This window comes from Siphateles boraxobius, unplaced genomic scaffold (genome assembly GCF_051911475.1).
Source record: "Siphateles boraxobius isolate OS27281-9 unplaced genomic scaffold, OSU_SipBor_1 130, whole genome shotgun sequence".
NCBI classification, from domain to species: domain Eukaryota; kingdom Metazoa; phylum Chordata; class Actinopteri; order Cypriniformes; family Leuciscidae; genus Siphateles; species Siphateles boraxobius.
In genome coordinates, this window is record NW_027508734.1 from 43,233,802 (window position 1) to 43,255,462 (window position 21,661).

The 21,661-nt window shown below is 35.7% G+C and overlaps 1 protein-coding gene across 2 annotated transcripts in view; it reads right to left on the reverse strand.

Moving 5' to 3' along the window:
- Positions 1–11,521: 11,521 nt before the first annotated feature.
- Positions 11,522–21,661, reverse strand: part of rbpjb (recombination signal binding protein for immunoglobulin kappa J region b) — a 55,559-nt gene continuing 45,419 nt past the window's right edge. For both annotated transcript variants that reach the window (XM_077229536.1, XM_077229537.1), the window contains exons 7-11: positions 20,111–20,223; positions 19,773–19,913; positions 18,085–18,240; positions 17,813–17,916; positions 11,522–16,114 (exon numbers count right to left, since the gene is read on the reverse strand). In XM_077229536.1, coding sequence (XP_077085651.1) covers positions 15,778–16,114; positions 17,813–17,916; positions 18,085–18,240; positions 19,773–19,913; positions 20,111–20,223 — 851 coding nt within the window. In that variant the 3' untranslated portion in view covers positions 11,522–15,777. The remainder of the gene's footprint in view (positions 16,115–17,812; positions 17,917–18,084; positions 18,241–19,772; positions 19,914–20,110; positions 20,224–21,661) is intronic.

Consider the following 21,661-nt stretch of genomic DNA (forward strand, 5'->3'; position numbering starts at 1 on the left):
GTTATTAATATTGAGATATATAGAAGATCAAACATAAAAACAAAATATATTAAGAAAATATTTATTAAATGTATAAAACTAGTATATGAATGTAGTATAAGAACTTATTACCACAACTAAAGTGTAGCCACACGTGTGGTCATGTTTCATTTCAATTTTGAGGATGATATCTCTAAAATTATCCATGCTGTTAAGACTTAAGAGTATGTCAGGGGAAATTTTTTCGAAAAAGCTGATAAGATGCTTATCAAATATTTTATTGCCCTGTAAACACCCATTTACAGTCTTTGACTATTGTCTGGCGAGGATAACTGGTCATTCATGCTCTATTGTTGTCAATCGACGAACTTTTCAAGTCTCTGCCTGCATTAATCTTTATTATTCTTTTATCCTTATTCTTTTGTTTGAATTCAGCCATTACAGCCTTTATTCTGGCATTATGACTTGGCCATCTACACCTCTTTTATCCCACTATACATGAATAATCCACTTATTATCTGGCTAGAAACAAAAAAAAAAAACAATTCTTGGGACCTTATGTGAGTTCTTTTTCTAACAAATTAGATTATGGAATAGAACAGCTCCTGCAGCAGGTGGATTAGAGCAACAAGTAGCAATAAGCTACATTACACAATTTAAAAGATTAATATTACACTTTTACTTAAAGCTCACTTTAAACCACCATTGAGTATTTGTATCATATTCCGATCGTGCATTTAAGTCGAAAAATGATGTTGAAATATGTTATATTTAGCATTGTATATGCAGCTAAGGGCTACACCGGGTTATACTGTAAACATTCTTTATAGAGCTTGGGTGTAGACGTTATGGAACGGTGCATTGTGGGTAACGGCGACTATTTTAGAGGCAACGTAAAGGCCGGTTTGGAATAAGGTAATAGAGAAAGAGTTATGGACCGTGACAACAAAAAAGTTGGCTATACCTTATACTGACAAACTTAATAATGAAGCCAAACAACGCTACTTTACAAAAAAATGAGGCTATAGGCAGAATCGATCCCTATGAACATAGAGTATGGTGTAAATATGAAAGTTTACTAAGCCTCAGTTTCCCTGATATTTTCTCCTACCTGGTCTATGGAGTGAGCGCTTACACCTCCGATCAATTTAAAAACTTCAAGTCACTGGAGACTCACCTGCAGTTCACAAATGGATGGGTGCAAGATCTGCAGATCTACAACCCCAAATCAGAAAAAGTTGGGACATTTTGTAAAATGCAATAAAATCAAGAATCTGTGATTTGTTCATTCTATTTAACCTTTTATTAACTGACAAAAGTACAAAGAAACGTTTTCCAATGTTTTCACTGACCAACATAATTGTATTTTGTAAATATGAACAAATTTTGATTTTGATGGCTGCAACACACCCCAAAAAAGTTGGGACAGAGACCAAATAAAAGTGAAAAGATTATCCAAATTAGTTTATTCAACTATTTTGAAACAGTCCACAATGAGCAGGTGAATTGGTAATAGTTGAGGGGATCATGTTTGGGTGTAAAAGTGCTTCTCACTCTTTTTAAGCATAGATGGGTCATGGCTCATCACTTTGTGCCAAATTTCATGAGACGATTGTCAGACAATTAAAAAATCACATTTCTCAATGCAAGATTGCAAAGAATTTATGCCTTTCATCATCTTCCATACATAATATTGTCACAAGATTCAGGGAATCCAGAGAAATCTCAGTATGTGTTGGGTAAGGCAGTAGACCTCTGTTGAATGTGCGTGACCTTTGAGCCCTCAGATGACATTGCACAAGATACCATCATGCTAATCTGTTAAATACAGCCACATGTGCTCAGGAGTAATTTGGAAAACCGTTTTCACTGAACACAGTCTGACTCTGCATCAAGAAATGCCACTTGAATCTCTGTTACGCAAGGAGAAAGCTTTACATCAGTTCTTTTACATATATGTGACTTTTACATATATGTGAAAGTCAGCATTCAATGTCAGCAAATAGTTTTCTCAGAGAACAATTTGGAATGCTTGGGGGTAAAAATTACATTATCTCCCCAAATGTATTTTGCTGTCTTTGCAGTCTACCGCCCTCCTACCGCCACAAATGAATTTTATGATTGTCTAAATGCTATACTTAAACAACATGGAAAAATGGAAGTTATTCTTATGGGTGATTTTAACTTAAATTGGCAAGACAAAACGCGTAGGAAAAAGCTTAAAGATATTGCCAAAACTTTTCAGATGATGCAGATAATCCATAAGCCTACAAGAATAACAGAATCTTCCCAAACACTTCTAGATTTAATTTTTACAAATAAACCAGATAGAATAAGAAAGATTTATAACCTTATCACTGGGCTATCAGATCATAATCTTACTTTGGTCTCCAGGAAATTGTCAAAAACACGCTATAAAAATCAGAATTCAATGAAGGGGAATTCCATGCCTTTTATCGCTCCAAAGGACATGGCCTTTATTGAAAATGAGATAAAGCAAGTAAACTGGTTTGACAAAATTGGTAGTAGGCCCTGTGAGCCAGCTAGTGCTGATTTAATGTCAACCATTAAAGACATTATTTTAAGATACACCAAGAAAAGGGGCAAGGAAACAAATAACAAACATAATCTACCCTGCTTTAACACTAATCTCTGGGAAATAATGAAAAAAAGGGATGCTGCTTTGAAAAAGTTTTTAAAAACAAAATTAAATACTGATCACCTGATTTTTAAAAGTTTAAGAAATAAAGTAACTCAACAACTTAGAAAGGCAAGAGCAAATTTCTTCCTCAATATTATTAATGAGGCAAAAGGAAACCCTAAAAAAATATGGAAGAGTATTGACAAATTACTTCGAAGGGAAAAATCAGCAAATAAACAGTTAAAACTTGTGGTGGATGGTTGTATTCAGGATGATGATAGGATTATTGGGGAATGTTTTAATGATTATTTTATAAATTCAGTACAAGAATTGAGTTTAAGATTTCCAAAAATTCAAATTACACAAGCTTTAACCTGTAGTGATGCTGCTTTCAAGTTCTCTTTAATCATCCCAGAGAAAGTGGAAAATGTAATCTCATTTCTATCTAATAGTAAAGCTAAAGATATATATGGATGTGATACAGCTTTTTTTAAACAGCACAAGACATCTATTATGATACCTCTAGCGATGATTATAAATAAGTCTTTTGATGAAAATATCTTTCCCAGTGTGCTTAAATATGCCTTTGTCACCCCTGTGCACAAATCTGGGGATACCCAAGTGGTCTCTAACTACCGACCCATCAGTATTCTCCCAGCTATGTCAAAGGTTATCGAAAAGGTTGTGGCAGAACAACTAATAGCACATCTGAACTCTAGGTCCTTTTTACATCCGATGCAATTTGGTTTTAGAAAAAAACTTTCCACTGAAACTGCTGTTACTTCCTGAAGGAAATTTAAATGAGCCTAGAGCCTAGTGGTGGGAGCAGTCTTCTTAGATTTACGCAAAGCCTTTGATACAGTGAACCACGAGGTACTGATACACAAGCTGGGCAAATACGATATTTCAATAAATGTCCAAAATTGGATAAAATCTTACTTGCTAAATCGAAAACAATGTGTGCAAATAAATGGAATTTTGTCAATGTCTCTTGACTCCACTGTGGGAGTACCACAAGGATCAATTTTAGGGCCTCTATTGTTTTGCTTATATATTAATGACCTGCCTTTGATCTGTAAGGGTATAAACATTGTTATGTATGCTGATGACACAGTTTTATATACCCATGGGAGAAGTGTAACAGAAGTAGCCAAAAAGTTATCAAATGTCATGAGCAAGGTCAGTGACTGGTTATATGACTCATGCCTTACATTAAATGTTGAGAAAACTGTAACCGGAAGTTTTAGTAAGTGGCCAATGTGTGAAACATGTAGATTCATTTAAATATCTGGGGGTAACTCTAGACTCGACACTTAGTTTTAAAGGTCATGTTAAAAATATGTGCAATAAATTGAAATTTAACTTAGTAAATTATAGATACATAAGAAATTGTCTCACCACTGTTGCATCTAGTACATATTTAGATGCGATGATTATTTCTCACCTCTTGTACTGTATTACATCTTGGTCTCAAGCATGTAAGACAGTCATTAAACCCATATAATCCCTGTATAAAGACTGCCTCAAGATTCATGATAAAAAAAACTTGTCATTATCATCACTGTAATATATTGGCCAAATATGAGCTACTTAGTCTTGATAATTTAATAAAACACTCGAATGTGTCTTTGATACATAAAATCATATATAGTGCTATTGCTCCCCCTCTGAAAAAGTTTGTAACAATGTGCTCTGAAAAAACCGAGCGAACAACTAGAAGTGTCACAAGGGGGGAGTGTAACCTCCCTTACCATAAAACTAAACTTGGGAGCTCCTCTTTCTCAAGTATCACTATGAGACAGTGGAATACCCTTCCCACGGAACATATTTTATGCACAGATTTTCACACTTTTTCGTGCTTGTCAAAGAGTTGGTTGCTAAGTAAGCAAGTTTGCACACATTGTTAAGATTGTGTGTGTGTGTGTGTGTTGTGTATGAATGAGTGAGTGAGTGTCTAGAGTTGGATTGTGCTACAATGTGTTTAAGATGCTGTTATATTGTTTATGTGTTTTTTGGGGAGGGGTAAAACCGAGAGTAAATAGGCTGATGGTTTCCCTGTTTCTATATTGCTAACCTGTATACCTGTATTTATGATGGACATCACTCTTTTCATAATCATGTGCAATTTTAATTTTAATTTTACATTTGTTATACCTGCCCAGGGACTACAGGTGGAAATTAGCAAATGTTGCAACAACCTGGCCCAAGACATATTCTCTTGTTTAACAAGTTTAATGTTTATTGTGCATTGTCCCTGTTTCAAATAAATAATTTCCATTCGATTCCATTCTATGTGGAGATGCCGGCGAGTTCTCTGGGCCTGAGCTCATCTCAGATGGTCAAGAAGACAGTGGGAATGTCTGCAGTGGTCAGATGAGTCCATTTAGTGAGTTTGCAAAAGCAAACATCTGTCCTGGTATTGAGGTGCATCATTGCAAACGGTATGGGTAACTTGCATTATTGTGAAGGTACCATTGACATGGAGGCATATATTTGGATTGTACAGAGACATAAACTGCCATCAAGATGACATCTTTCCTGGGAAGCAAGACAATGAACACAAATAAACCGGAGAAGACGCGAATGCTTTATGATTGATGATTTCTCAAAATAACGAAAGTTACAGATGATTTATTTTGCACTCCCGGCATAAATTAAGAAATTAAGGTCACTGCAAACCATGTTTTATCATAAACAGTGGTCAAATATTGAAGTTGGAGTCTTAAATCTATCTAATGATGCTCAGTTTGTCCAGATCAAATATGAGTGTGATGTTTTAACGGGTAATGTTGAACAACAATAATCTGGGGCCGTCTGCGATCTTTGATGCGAAAGGGGTTGAAAATGGGATGAAAATTCGGTCTTCGTTTTCTCACCCTCATGTGGTTCTAAATCTGTATGATTTTCTTTCTTCTGTGGAACACACATAAAATAAGATATTTTAAAATACATCTCAGTGTTTATACAGTGTTAGAACAACTATAATAATATGGACAGAAACAGATGAATCGTTCTTTAAAATATCTTGTTTTGGGCTTTAGTAAATGATGACAGAACTTTTGGGTGAACCCCTTTAGGGAGCAAAGCACTGGAAAATATGCTAGTTTAATTCCGGACTACAAATAACTTTGTGAGTTCAGGCTTGCTTTATCTAATCTATCAGCTAGTATAGATTAAAAGAGGCCTGCGAAATGACATAACACAGAGTGACCTAATAAAAACATTTGTGTGGCTAAATGGAAATATTGTTGGCTGGCAGTGTGGTGCTTACTATTCAAGAGCATTGACAAATTGAGAAATTGTTTCCAATGCAGCACAGCAACCTAAAAAAATGAGGCTTAAAATATATTTTTTAATATGCTTTAGTAAGTATAAAGTTATCAGAAAGCCCATTCAAGGTCTTTTAAAGAGGTCATGGAATTATAAATTTTCCTTTATGTAAGGAACTCAGCTTTCTGGAAATATTAATAATCAATAATATCTTGTTATTATTAATTATAAATATTTGGGTCAGTTAATTGGATTAACTTGATGTGGCTGAATTAATATTACAATCAATAAATCAGTTCTTCCAACGAACTCTTTTGATTATTAATTTATTCTAATAAAGGGTATCTTCCATGGCCACCGAAGAATAATTATTTCTTCGCCTGTACAGTACTTTGAGCCAGTAGCAAAAACCGTGATCGTAAAGTGACTTGTATTGCAAACAAAACAGAACCAAATACATATTATGTACAAGTTTTATTAACTAAATATAGATATTTATATGAATATAAATAAACTAAACAACATACACACATGAATACATAAATAGGTTAGTGATAGGATGAAATTGGAAACCGGAAGAGGGTCTATGGGAAGAACCATCAGAATTTCATTTTCACATTTCATTGAATTGAATACTTGCATTTGTAATGGGAACAATTCTTGAAGTTGTTGAAAATTGAAGTCGTTGATGGTTCCGGCACTGTCAAGTGGAAGTTGGTTGAGCGTTCTCTTTCTCCAGGAACGCATGACTGGTTTGGTGAAGGCCTGGGACTCTGTTGAGGCCACGCCGAGCACCCAGGAGAAGTGAGGAAGTCGGAAGGATGGGTGATTGGAGTCGTTGTTGGTTGGAGTCTTTGTTCCTAAACTCTTGAGATTGTCCTTGGTTCTTTATGAGAGAGTCATCTCTCTCCTGCCTGTGCCCATATCTGGTTGGATTGAGGCCTGCTGGGCCCTGGGGCCCCCGTGGAGGGGGAGGGGGTTCCCCAGTATCACCAGAACAGTGTTGCGGCTGGATGAAAGAACTAAGAGAGGGAGGTCACATGTGGACTGTCTCTAATAAGGCCTGGAGAAGATCCTCCCCTAAGGGTTGAACTCGACCAATCAGAAAGGGGACATGTCTGAGAGGGAAAGTGGCTCTTAGTTGATTTACGGATCTTTGTCCCTAGCATGATTATACCTTCATTAATGTTCAGATAGCTATAACACATCCACACTGCATTCTAGAAGAAGGTGATGTACATCAAAGTGTGAGTCATTAAATGAGCATTAATTAGGTAGGAGGCATGATACAGGTGAGGTTACATTGATCGTTAGTTGGTTGTATACCAGGATACATACCATAATATATACCTAATAGTACACGAGACAGTAAACCATTTACACTGTTTCTTTCACAGTTTTATGCATGTTCATTTATAGATCAGTTAGTCTATGATTAATGCTGCAAAGTCTGTTTTAAAGAGGTTTCTGTTTCATAGTCTCTCTCTTGAGTATGTGGCCACATTCCTCGGAGGTCGTAAAATCTCCTTATCATGCCCTGTAACATGACACTGTTTCTGCCCTTGTGTTTGTTCATTTGGGCTGTGTGAGGAGTTTCATAAACCTTTGTATATAATGAATAATTAGTATGTGTCTGATTGCTCCATACCCTACATTGATCTGTCATTGTACTATAAAAATATCCTGTAAGTTTCAGACCTTAAAAACTTTTTTTTGTTTTTGTTAAAACAAAGCTGCCAAAACGACTTGTTTCAGATTTTACCATGACATCATAGTGCGACAAAAGACCCCCTCTGCAGAAGATCAACGCCTACTTCTACATCATTGCCCCTTTAGCCCCGCCCACTGATACACACAGATCATGTGGTACACTGTAAACCCGGATAAGTAGAATCTACTTAAAAAAAACAAGGTAACTCATTGCCTTAATTTAATTAAGTAAGCATTACATAATTACATCAAGTTCTTCTTACTTAATCCATTTAAGTTTTGTCAACTTAATTCTATCTATGATCTGAGGAAGTGTACTCCCAGAGTGCATTGCAGCATTAATAAATTGATTGCTTTGTTTTACTATTTTTGGCTTTATTTTACCATAACAATTGTATTTGCTATCGTCATTGGGGTTATACTGACAAGAGACAGCAAATAAAATTGTAATGATCTAATTAATTAAATTAATTTAAAAAAATTGTTACCATTGTTGTGGTTTGCATGCTAAATGTTGAAGTCTGTATGTGACTCAAGAGAAATTGCAAGATATTGACACAAATATAGAGGGGTTATATAAACCCAATTAAAAGTTTATGCCATAAGTGTTAGCAATAAAATGTAAAAAATATTTATTATACATGAAATATAGTTATGATATATATACTTAATACATTCAGTCAAAACATGGAAATAATTTAAGTATAAATATATATAATATTTATTACTTCACTTCCTTTAAAAACAAATAACTGATTTCATGTTGCATCACTGCATCAATTGGAAGAAAATTACAATAACATAAATTAAGTTCCCAGTGCCTAACCAACGGGAACACTTATCACAATAATGTTGAGAAATTTTAGGAAATTAACATGAATTTATGAAGTCAACTTATGTGACGTTCTCCCAAAATTGTTAGTTGTTTTGACAATAACATTCAAGATGACTGGAAAATGAGCAAATGCAACTAAGAAGAATGATGACTGCAGAAGTCGAAGAAATGAGTGAAAAGTCTATTAAGTTTTACCCCGCCTGTTTTTTTTTTTTGTTTTTTTTGCTTTTGCAAAGTAATGTGTACTTGGGTTTTCTGAGTAAAGAAGGCATAGCATGCAAACAGTCCAGATTACAAAATTGTTTTAAGTAAGTTCAACTAATTATTCGACATTAAGTAAAGTTAACTAAAAATGTTAGTTAGAACAACTGTTCGGTTTTACAGAACGAGAGACGGAATGATCCATTTCAGGGGTGGCCAAAATTTCGATTTAAAATCATTCAGAACTAGAAAAATGTCTTTATTTACAAGTAAAGTTTCACATTACGGGTAGACTACTTTATATGTAGCAGCTTTGAAAGGAACCTTTGGGTTTAGGGAGGCTGAAACAGGCAACAGGACTGTGGCTGCCTTGGGAACTGGCTTTGGCTGCGGTCATGACATGAATATTCTGTATATCCATTTGGGACTGGAGCATATTCTGAAGCTACAGGAACAAATGGAGCTGCAGCAACAGGAACCTTTGGGGTTCCTGTGATGGTGAGCACTGGTTCTGGGGTAGACATTACATGAACCTCTGGGAAGCTCTGGTACCATGTCGGTTGAGAAAGGAAACTCTGGGACTAGGGTGAACATAACTGGGAACTCTGGGACCATAGTTTGTTAACCAAAATCACATTTGGGCAACTATAGGTGAGGGGAATGTGCCATAAAGCTCTCTCATTGCATTGGGGTCTGGCCCAATGACGTGACGTGTAATTTTGATGTCGAAAACCCCTTTATGAAGTCAAAATAAGGAAATGTTTAATAAAAAGCACATTTATTGAATCTATTGATCTCTGTTTATTAAATGATATGAACATATATTGAGGGTATTACAAAGTGTAAGAATTGTTAGACATTATAGTCACATAATGTAATACCGGATAACTGTCCGGACCTTAGACTGACATACAAAAAAGCCAAACAAACTGTAAAAAATCTAATAAACCCTAAAATCTCTGCCACAGGCATTATTGTATGAGTCTTGACAACAATATATTTAAATATTACAACGAATATGACATCCAGTTGATTGTTATGCTTTGGATAACAATAATCTGGCTGTCAGCCAATGTCATCCAGGATAACAAGCAAACTGCAGCAATTTTATTGTGAATTTTATTTTGACACGATGTGAGACAGCATGTTACACAATCAGGAAGACCCTGAAGGACCCCCAAACAATGGTGAAAGAAGTATGTCTTTCATAAAATGTGTAACTTACCCTTTTTCCTCACTAGCACACTATGCATTAAAATCCTGTGTCATATGGGATAACGCTAAAATAACATATATAATGTGGATTTTATGTAAATGTTTTTTTAACATGAATTTACATATTTGGAAGTTGAAGGTAAAGGTTGCAGATTTCTATAGGTAGCCAAAAATACTGCCTGATTAAGATTTAAACTGAGTTTTGTCATACCGGATAACAATTTTGTCATTTAGGATAACAGTTATTTTCTGTTAGTCCATTATGTCATCCGTTATCTTGGATAACGTGTTTGACAATATATTCTTATACAGTTTTCAGCTTTAATTTGTATAATTTCCATTCAAATTGTGATATTAACATATCATTAACATTGTTTGGAGAAGGTTTAATGAGATGAGGTTATAACCTGCAACTGCATGCAAAATTCCATTTGATGTCCTTTTATTCTAAATGCTTCTATTATTTTAGACAATGTCTATAAAAAATGTAGTGTTCATTTAATGAAATTTAGTGATTCTAGGTACTTCAACCCATTAATACGATTTTTCTTTTCAAATAAATGATGTTCAGTGAAATGAGTGAAAGTCGCCTACTTTAACCCTTTACATTATTTATGATTATTGATGTAGAGTGACTATGATCATCAATAAAATGGTTCAAGGTACTTTTCAGTACTAAATTAAACCTAATGTTGAAAAGTTGTGATGTTTTGATATTCATAAACATGAAAAAAATGTTTAAATGTATTTGCATTCTTGCCCAATCTGAGAAGAAACCACACTGAGGTGTGAAACAGTTTACACACTGAAAACCAAATCTGTATTTCTTTACAGTGGAGCCTAATTAATTTCCTTGGAAAAACATTGCATAACATGAACATTAATTATTTATGAACATTATTATGTGTATGTGTTGTAAAAATGGCAATTCATGCGTTAACTCATGTGGTGTCATACCGAGTAACAATTCAAGTCAGGCGGGATAACGCTGTTTTTTTTCCATTGAAATGCATCATTTCACTTTCACTTCGAGTTGAGGAAACAATAATAACATGATATCAAGTCCTGTAAAACATTTTCAAACATTTTGCATTTTAAATCACATTGCAGTGTTGTAAAGAACTTGAACAAGGAGATGTAAGACGCATCAAAATACACATTTCTTTTTATTTAATTTTTTAAGATATAACCATTTGAACTAAATCGTTACACCTTTTGTGTTCAGGTCTGATTTGACCCGAAAGTAAACTAGCTTTACACATGAATTATGTTTTATTTTTTTTACATTTATTTCTCAAATTACTTCTGTAAAATGCATTTTGCCTCTTATACTGTATAGCAAAACTATACCAAAAAGTCTGAATTTGAAACAGGGTTTGGAAGAGAAAAGGTACACATTTCACTTTGCTGCCACCTATTGATGTACCATTGCAGCATTGAAAAGGAGATTCAAGCCGTTTATTATCATCATCATTTTTTTTATTTGAAAGGAAACGTTTTGCTGGTTATTTAGTTTGAAAACATTTCATATTGATATGGTTTTGGTGTTGTTTTGTTAGAAAAACAGTAGGTTCATGCAGTTGTGCAAAATGCAGTTCATGACCCTTTTAAGAAGTTGCAGTTGTTAAAAAAAAATGACAATGGAAATAAATCTCACTTTTATTTCTAGATTTTTATGCCAATATTGCAGTTTTATTATTTAATGACATGGAACTGAGCAGGTGCAATATGTACAAAATCAAACATACAGACAAATGAAACGGAACTAATTCTCCTTGTTTCACATTGGGGCTCATGATCCTAACATCAGCGGCCCATTAAGGACTGAGATTGCTACCATACTGATACCTCTGAATATTATAACTAGAACAGACCAAGTAGGGAAAAAAAGGGGGAGAAAAGACACTGACAAACGGGAAGTGAAAGCGATGAGCTGCGCACATAAAGCCTAGCACAGAGCATCAAATTAGGCACAGCAGGATTGCTTTACATGAAAAGTGAGTATAAGCAACTAATCTTGACAAATGTGGTTTTCTCTAAGTGCAAAACCAGCAGAAAGGGAGATTTAACAAACTAAAACTGTCCTAGAGGCAGTACAACACTTAACTTTCCCGATGGCAAAAGAGAAAAAGTTGTGCCTTTGATTAAATGTTCACATCCAAAAGGCAAAGCAACACAAAGTTAGGACTGATTCAAGCTCTTTTTATGGAACTAGAGAACCGCTACTGTTTGTATACAGTACACAATCATTTATTACCATCCTACTCTCGTCTGTAACTTTTGAGATATCTTTGAAAAGCTGCCTCTGGTGCCATGTTTGAAAAGCAGTGCATGGAAATGTAAGTATAAGACATTTGGCATATCACCTATACATTGATCAGAGCTCATTAAGCACAAAAAAGTTGTTTTTGGAAGAGCAAAGTTAATGGAGAGTTATAAAACCCACATATAGACATAAATGACACCAACTGACTGACTATAAACATAAAAAATGACTATTTGTTCACTCAAATTTGGAATTAAATGTGTTTTTAAGGCTCGGCGCATGACCTCGACATACATGCCTTGGACAATTACATGAAAAACATGTTGTTTCGAGCTCTTCCATTGATTTATAACTGACAGAAAAATTATATAATGCAAACGTACGGATTTTGTTATCCTCCAATTTTCTGTGCGACTTAAATACACAGCTCAACACGTCAGTTTCAACAAATCCTTCATTCTAAAGCTCAACACCTTCAAAAACTGTAAACAGTAAAAAAACAGCAAGATTGTCAATTAGTTTGTTTAGAAAGCAACATAATGCACTTTACCACCATAACACCACGGTGAAATAGGGGTAGAGCTGAGCAAATCCACAATGTAAACAAAACGTGGAACAGAGGCAGCAATCAGAGTGACGGAGCGGTTCAGAAATGTTCTCACTATAAATGAGTAAATGATGATATATTGTGCTGTGCTAACGAAAACATGATAAAGTCGAATTGAATTTACGGTCGGAATTAATCGCTTTCTTTCGTTTGTGTAGGAACTGTTTCAATGATGCTGTATCATTTCAAGGCGGACTGGCTTAAAGCACTTGTTTTTGTCTTTTTTTGGGTCGTGATCCCATATAAATCAAGGGAAGCTTTTGAATAATAATGGGGGGAAAAAACACATTGCTTGAACGGAAGCTCTCACAATGACAAATGAAAAACCATCAAATATGAGAAATTAAACGGACTGCTAGTAAACGTTTAACAAGATATGTGTTAAAAAATGCGTCCATGCTTTTGCCCAGTGCCGTCTTCCCCCAAATGGAAGTATGCGCTTATATGATTCTGGATAGCAAGAACACGGTAACATGGAAGAAGACTGTGACGCGAGAATTCTGGGAAACCGAGTGCAAGAGCTTTAGGTTAAACTACCTCATGGAAGATTTTTGCAAAGTGTCCGTCAAGGACAGAATAAAGTCATTTTTAACAAAAAATACAGATGATGATTGATAACGATGAAAAGAAAAATCTAGTGGAGGCAACGAGTGATTTTTTTGCAGAAACATTCGTGTTACAGTTTTTCCCGAAATAAACTACATTATAGGCCTACAATGCTGGAGTATTGCCTTATTTGATGGATTGCCTACTTGTACTACACTACAGATTTTCCAAGTAAGGAAGACAGTGCAGGATCCACGCAAAAGGTGTCTGATTAAATTAGTATGGAGAAGAGAAAGTAGAAGGAGAAGTGTAGAAGAAAGTGAATGACTCTAGTTGAGCCAGCTGTTCTTCATGACCACATATGTTGTGGATCAGGCTGGTGAAAAATCAGTGGCTATTTCCACAGACCAAGACACAAGTGACCAAGACCAAGTGACCTATACAGTATTGCTGTATGCTTACACATTTGAGACACACACATTTAAAGGCCATTCATGTTTCTAGTCCCGTGATGTCCATTTGCTATCCGGACATTAGCATACAAGGTAAGGACAAACTCGGACACTAAACACCCAACCGTTTTGACGGGAAACACCAAGGACATAAACTGGGTTAAGAGCCACAGACGCACGAAAAAAAATGGCTGAATGGTTTCTCTTTTTCGTTCTTTTGTTTGTTTTTTCTTTACATTTTTTTGTTGTTTTTTTACAAATGGATGCATAAAATTCAAAAGTTAAATTACTGTACATAAAAAAGAAAGTCACAAAACACTATTAGTGCTGGTTGATGGGTTCATTACAGCAAGGTTTTTTTATTTAAATTTTGTCATTAATACTAGCCCAGACAGTAACGTAGTGTCGGCCCAGATCCGGCACACACCTGGGCCGCATGGAATCAACGTGTACCATATGTGGGCCGCATCTGGGCCAACACTATGTTGCTGTCTGGGAGTCTACTAGTTGGTGAGACACCAAGGCCACGATTAACACATCAATGACCAACGGAGTAAAGCTTCCTACTTTTGGTGTGCGAGAGGCCACAATTCTCAACATACTCTTCAAATATTCAAAAAACAGAGACAACAATGCAATATAATATCTTTGGGTATGTTCGTATCTATTAGACATTTAGATATTCTAAATCCAAATGAAAAGATGAAAGTTTAGGGACTTTAAATATCAAAAATCGCATGTAAAATGTTCAAAATGCAAGGCGTGGTTCCTCGGGTCGCGTTTGTTAACCTCCTTTTGAAGGGGTGAACTAAAGCGGGAACCTTTGTTCCAGTAAGGCCACATCTAATAGTAGAGCAAGTCTCCAAATCATCCGTTTTTGAGAGCATTTAAAATTTTAAAAACTGCAAATGGATGTTCAGGAAGACAAAAAAATTTGATTTTTAGAAAGGAAACATTATAAAACGGCACTAAAACTGTAGGAGTCTAAACTCAGGTCAGAACTTGACCGTTACAAATATCCAACTACTGTGAACTTTCTGAAATTGATATGCGAGAACCGAATGTGCGCCCTTGAGCAAATGAACTACACAATGGCTACCGCATCGAAGAGACACATTGCATCCAAAGCCTCTGTATTGTGTTTTCTGGTTTATATTCCCAAACAAGACATAGAAAAATGGCATTGTTCCTTTTTGTGAGATTTAGACGCATTGATTGATGATGAAATGCTTAAAGGAAGCGTAGCGCATATTGTAATGCAGGCAAGGCAGACGCATTGCTTAAAGCTCTTTTCTTTTTAAAGACTTCATAAAAACGAATGATAAAAAAACAGGCCCTCTGAGTTTCTCCCAAATGGAAAATGAAACTAAAACCGTATGGAAAAGAAAAAGGACGGTATTACAAAATACAAAGTATCAAAACTGAAGGAATCCAAGCGAACATATGTATATGAAACTATCTATATACAGAAAAACAAAACAATAAAAAGGCGAAGCTCAGAGGAGGAATAGAACCTATTTGGTAACAAAAGCGTACTATAATGTTTGATATAAAAAAGGTATGGAGGGAAAAAAAATTGTACCTTTACTAAAGCTTATACAATGTCCTTGGTCCATAAAAACTGTCAACTCACAATTTCAATGTGACCCTTTTCCTAAGAGTTTCGACCTCCCAGGCTATGATACATCTCACCCAATCGCACACACACACAGACCGGAAGGAAGAAACGTAGGAGACTAAACATGATTTTCAGTCGGCTGATGTATCATTGCTGTGGTCTTGTCTCCATGTCTTCTACACCCGTTGACAGGTGCTGGTGTTTTCTCCCAGGCATTGTCTATTGCTAGCACCAAACCGGCTCCTTAGAGAAAAACCACAAGAGGGCACGGGAGAACCATCTCTCAAATATTTTCTATGTCCTCGCCACAATTTTATCCTTTTTTGCCCGTCCATCCCTTGATTTTGAAATTCAATACGCAGCATTTTTACAAACAGTTTGTAGTCTTCTGTTTTCACGCATAGCTCGTAGTGAGTTTGTGAGCACTGCTGCGTGTGTTATAACACCACAGCCGCGGCTGCGTTAGAGGACGACGCTGTGACGGCATTAGACGTGCTGTTGGAGCCGTAGGGTGTCGTTTCTCCGGTCACTCCTGTGATGTTGCCGGTCGTGGAAAGCAAGCTGGTGTTGCCCGTTCGTAGGATGGCACCGGCCACGTTGCAGTGAGGACGGGGACCGGGTTCGGGAGTGTATGTGAACGTGAGCGTCGTGGAGTAGATGATGCCGTCGTTTCGGACCAGCGTTACGGGGACCTGCACCGGCTGCCGAACCCACCGCCAGCCCTCGCGGAACGCAGAGATGTCTGGGACAACGCACAGCATGCTCTCCCCGCACCTTCAGAGGAAATATAATGTCTATCAGTCTGTCACTGTTTTTACAATGTTTGTAATAAAAGTACATATTTTTCTTAAACTACTACATAAGGATTTAATACAGATTAAACAAAACATGTGGGGTCTTGTTCACTTCAAATTTTACAAGGCAGAAGCACTTCGTTCAACCTGCGACCTGTCAAATCTTAACATGTCTTTTACTGTTGCATTGAACAGGATTTGTAGGATTTATGACTCCCTTGGGAAAAAGAAGTGCACTTACAGTGCTTAGCATAAGTGAACACACCCATGCTAAAGGCATAAAAAAATTATCTTTTCTAAATTGATCTTAATGCCTTACTTTAAAAAAATGAGAAAAGATCCAACCTTTAAGGACACCAATTTTCTTTGTTAATGTATAATGTATCGTACAAGTAATTGTTCTTCCTTGAAATACAGGGTGCATAAGTCAGGACACCCCTGTATTAAATTTCCATAGAGGCGGGCAGGTTTTTATTTGTAAAGGCCAGTTATTTCTGGATCCAGGATACTGTGCAAAGTTTCCTTGGCCTTTGGAATTAAAATATCCCCACATCATCACACACCCTTCACCATACCTAGACATTGGCATGGTTTTATTTTAGTTAGCCTAACAGCTGAATTGATTTGCATTGAGAGATGATCTTATGGAAAGTGTCCCATGCCAATCTCTAGGTATGGTGAAGGGTGTGTGAAGTAGTGGGGATATTTTAATTCCAAAAGCCAAGGGAACTTTATCAGGATGCATAGTATCCTGGATCCACTATAACTATAACTCCATAACTGGCCTTTAAAAATAAAAATCTTAAAAACTATAACCCTAATTTCGTTAATTAATATTACTCAGCCCTTATTTGAATAAAAACTGTACTTGCAGATAATATATTAATGAAATAAAAGTTTAATGACTGTTTCTTGATACTTAAGTACACTTTTAAAAAGTGCACTTTGTAATAATGTCAAAGTTTTACTTTATTTTAAAGTAATTGGTTATACTTTCCTAAATTGCAATCATAATTACAAATGTGTACTTAATAATAAATTTAAATACCAGACATACAGTCTTGGTTGACATTAAAGTATATTTTAGTTTACAATAAATGCTTATGAGTACAATTGGCAGTGCATTTTAACCATATGAAATGGCATTTAAATGTGTAATTAAGTTGGTCAAAAAAGCACTTTAAAGTTTAAGTTTGCATTTAATGGCAACTAACATGCAATTAAGTGTCCAAAACATTACATTCAGTTTGCACTTATCACAGTATATATTATTAAAGTGTATTATTTCTGTAATAAGTACTTCTTTTGAAAGTATGCTAACGTGTACTTCTTCTTCCAAAGTGACGCACCGGATGTTAAACTGAAACTCTGAATTAATCCACAGCCGATTTTACATTTTAGTACAGCAATTAATTTTCACACTGATATGGATTTCAAATTTCTCAGATATAATAATGAAGTACAATTACTGAAGTATGTTACGCCCCTGTGGAGATCTAAATTAAGCTTATAAAAAATACAATAAATGTATTGTAAAGAACTTTAGATCCCTGTTTATAACTATTCAGCAATATAAAATGATCTGCATCTGTAAACTTATACATAAATGACATTTCAAGTCCTCTTGGATTTATACTCCCTTTTCCTATATAGATAACATTTCAAATAATATGCATACCTGTACATGGTTTCAGCCTCTACGTCACCAAACCACACGCGCAGACTTGGAGTGAAGTTCTGTCCTGTCAGCTCCAGCATCGCTACATCTCCTCCGCCATTTAACTGCTCAAACACACACACACACACACACACACACACACACACACACACACACACACACACACACACACACACACACACACGCGCGCCCACGGTGTACATACATTATCAACTGAGACTTGTGAGTGTACGCCATTAAGAGATGCAAGCTTCTGTGTGTGTATGGGTTACCTGTAAGCTCTCGACCACCGGCACAGGTGTGACGGGGGTGTGTACAGGGCCCATGCCCTCATAGAACGTGTATTCTGCTTTATCAGTGCTGATGATTGTCCAGGAGGCACCATCATTTATCATCTCTTTATTTGGTTCCTTTGGGCATGGAGTAGCCTACACACATACAAAACACACATCAATACAGGGAACTCAAAAATAGCATAACAAAAGGGATAATACACAATCAAATAGCCATTATCACAAAATAAAAACAAACAATCAGGATACTTGTATCACCTTGAGAGGGTTTATTTTGTTATAATGACCGAATTACTTCATCCTGCCTATTAGATGGTTAGCTAAATAAATAAATACATGGATGTGATATTGGTAAAATGAATTTTATTAACTTAAAAGTTACGCTTAGCTTCCACTAAGAAAATATTAAATCCATAAATTATTTTTAACCTGCCATCAATTTAATGTTTTATGGACCTGACCAGTTCGCTAACATTTACATCAAATGTACCATGTCCTCCTCTTTTTTAAGTGCTCTCTCATCCAGGTCTTTCTCTCTCTTTCCGAATCTTTGTTTTTCTGGCTGATGTTTTTCTTTCTGACCTTACCTAGGAGCTTCTAGCTATCAGTCAAAGGTTTTATGTCCACCATAAATTACCTTTACAAAGTTTGAGGTATTAAGTTTTAGGGGTCCCACTTTATATTAAGTGGCTTTAAGTACTTGCATCGAAAAATAAGTACAATGTACTTAAAGCCACTTAATATAAAGTGGGACCGTTTTAGGGGGAGAGGGTTTGAAGAAAGAAATTAATTTCTTATAAATAAATAAATACATTAATCAAAAGTGATAGTAAAGACATTTATAATGTCACAAACGATTTTTAATCGCTGTTCTTTAGAACTTTCTTTCATGAAAGAATACTGGAAAATGTATCAGTTTCCACAATAATATTAAGCAGTACAGCTGTTTTCAACATTGATAATAATAGTAATAAGAAATGTTTATTGACCACCAAATCATCATATTGGAATGATTTCTAAAGGATCATGTGACACTGAAGACTGGAGTAATGATGCTGAAAATTCAGCTTTGCAATCACTGATGGAACAAATTACATAATCAAATAATTGTACTCAAATTTCACAATATTACTGTTTTAACTGTATTTAAATAAATAAATGCAGAGTTGGTGAGCCTAAGTACGGGAGCCCCAAAATGGGCATGGTGATGGAAAAAAAATATCATATGGGAGTAAAAATTAAGTCTCAATACTTTTGCGTTCGCTTGCAAATGTTTCGCGTTCCCCCGAGAAACGTTGCGTTCGCTTGCAATACATTTGCATTTCCTCGCAAAACCTTTGCGTACGCTCACAAAGAGCAGAAAGTTTGCAAGGAGGTGTCATTAATGTTGGAATGAAAAAAGAGAGACCACAGAGAGAGAAATCAAAACGAACAGACAAATATATAGTTTGGAGGTCATTATAAAAAAAATATTTCGAAAGCTTTCAATACACTTTTAATTGAAGAAAAACATCAGGTCTCGTGTACATATGTGATTTCAGAAGGATACATATTTCCAACAAAATCAAACTCTATCTCTTTAATAACATTACTGAAGTCATCATTATCAGCACATTGAACCAACGGTAAGAAAGGCATTTACTCTAAGTTTCCAGTGAGATACTCACTTGAAATTGGATGATCCTCTCTTGAGAAAGGCACAGGTACATCCTCTCCGTATCCTTCAGGAAAAAGGCACACTTATGCAGCTGGGAGACGGGGTCATCTGCATCCAGCAAGGCGGTCTGCTTGTCCACTTTACGGATGATCTGTGTGTGCGGGGAGAAGGAAAGGAAGTTGATAAAAGCATCAGCATTAGGAAGTCAACATTGCAGTGACTGATTGTGACCCCTAAAGATTTATAAACTGACTGTTAATTATATATACTGTCAGCAGATAGAAACAAAACAGAGGATAATAGAGAGAAATGATAACATGCTGAAAATGAATAGAGACAGATTCTTACCAGCCTAGGAAGAGCCATGCCAGTCACAGAGCACACGAGTTTGACAGTTTGGCCGTAGTGAATGTAGCCGTCTCGCACAGTGAACTCCTCTCCCTCCGACTCTTCATCATCCACTGAAATTTAATAAAAGAGACTAAGCATATCCTCTGATCAGACCTTCCATTATGGTTGTCAAAACAGAGACAGTTCAGTGTCAATGGCATATATGTTTTTTCCATTACACACAAATAGTTACGGTCAGTAATAAAGAAAAAATTAAGAATCAAGAACACTGTGGAGTTTTATCTTTCTTTCTTGTCTATTTAATTGACATTAATGACTTAATAGACAGCAACGGGTCTATTAAACTGCATTTACACCACAAGGCTTAATGCACAGCAATGGCAATAGTTTTCTCCGAATGACAAGCTCCAACATGATTGGCTGGCTTTATGGAATTGAAGATGAGAGTTAATCAGTCTGACAGGAGACAAAATCATGTTCAGTGCTAGAAAAGGCTGCAGCTCCTGAGAAAGAACTATTAGCTGGATTTGTAAATGTTTGCTTTTCTCTGTATCAAAGCAATGTTTTATATACACAGCGAGTTTTGTTTTAAGTCCCAGTGAATCAGAAGTTGCAACTGACTATACTTCAGTGTTGTGACGTATTTCCAAGTGAAACGGATTATTGAATAGAGTGAAGGGTTTTATTTTAGAGCACCTCCTCTTCATCCTCATAGCAGACTGAAATCATCAGAGAGGGAATGCCATTTCAGAGTGGAAGCAAAACTTCAGATTTTGATTAAAGATTACCACGATAAACCAATGTTTTTCTATGTATTAACTTGCACGGATTAATTGCTCACCACAAGACTAATAATGTGCGCTAACAAAGTAAATAGGGTCAATTTTGGGTAATATTTTAATAATAATATTAACAGAGAGTGTTAAATTTAAAAACACTTTTAAGTGGTGCTCAAAAGTTTGGAGTCAGTAAGTTGTCGTTTAAAAAAAAAAATTATTAATAGTTCTTTTCAGCAAGGATGCATTAAATTAACAGTAAAGACATGAAAGACATAATGATACAAAAACATTCTATTTCAAATAAATGCTGTTCTTTTGAACTTTCTATTCATCAAAGAATCCTGAAAGAACTGTTTTACAGTTTCCACAAAAATATTAAGCAGCACAACTCTGTTCAACATTGATAATAATAAGACATTTTCTTGAGCAGCAAATCAGCATGTATTAGAATGATTCCTGAAAGATCATGTGACATTGAAGACTGGAGTATTGATGCCTAAAATTCAGATTTACCAATCACAGGATTTAAAATAGAAAACTGTAATGTTAAATTGTAAATCATAATACACAATATTATTTTGTTTACTGTCTTTTTGATCAAATAAATGCAGCCTTGGTGAGCATAAGAGACTTCTTTCCAAAAGAATCTTACCAATGGCAAACTTTTGAACAGTAGTGCAAATCCAAGTTATGACAAGTTATGTCCCTTTGAACAGTTCTTGCACTGACCGATCGTTTTGCTTTATTAGACCTCAATATATTGTCAGGA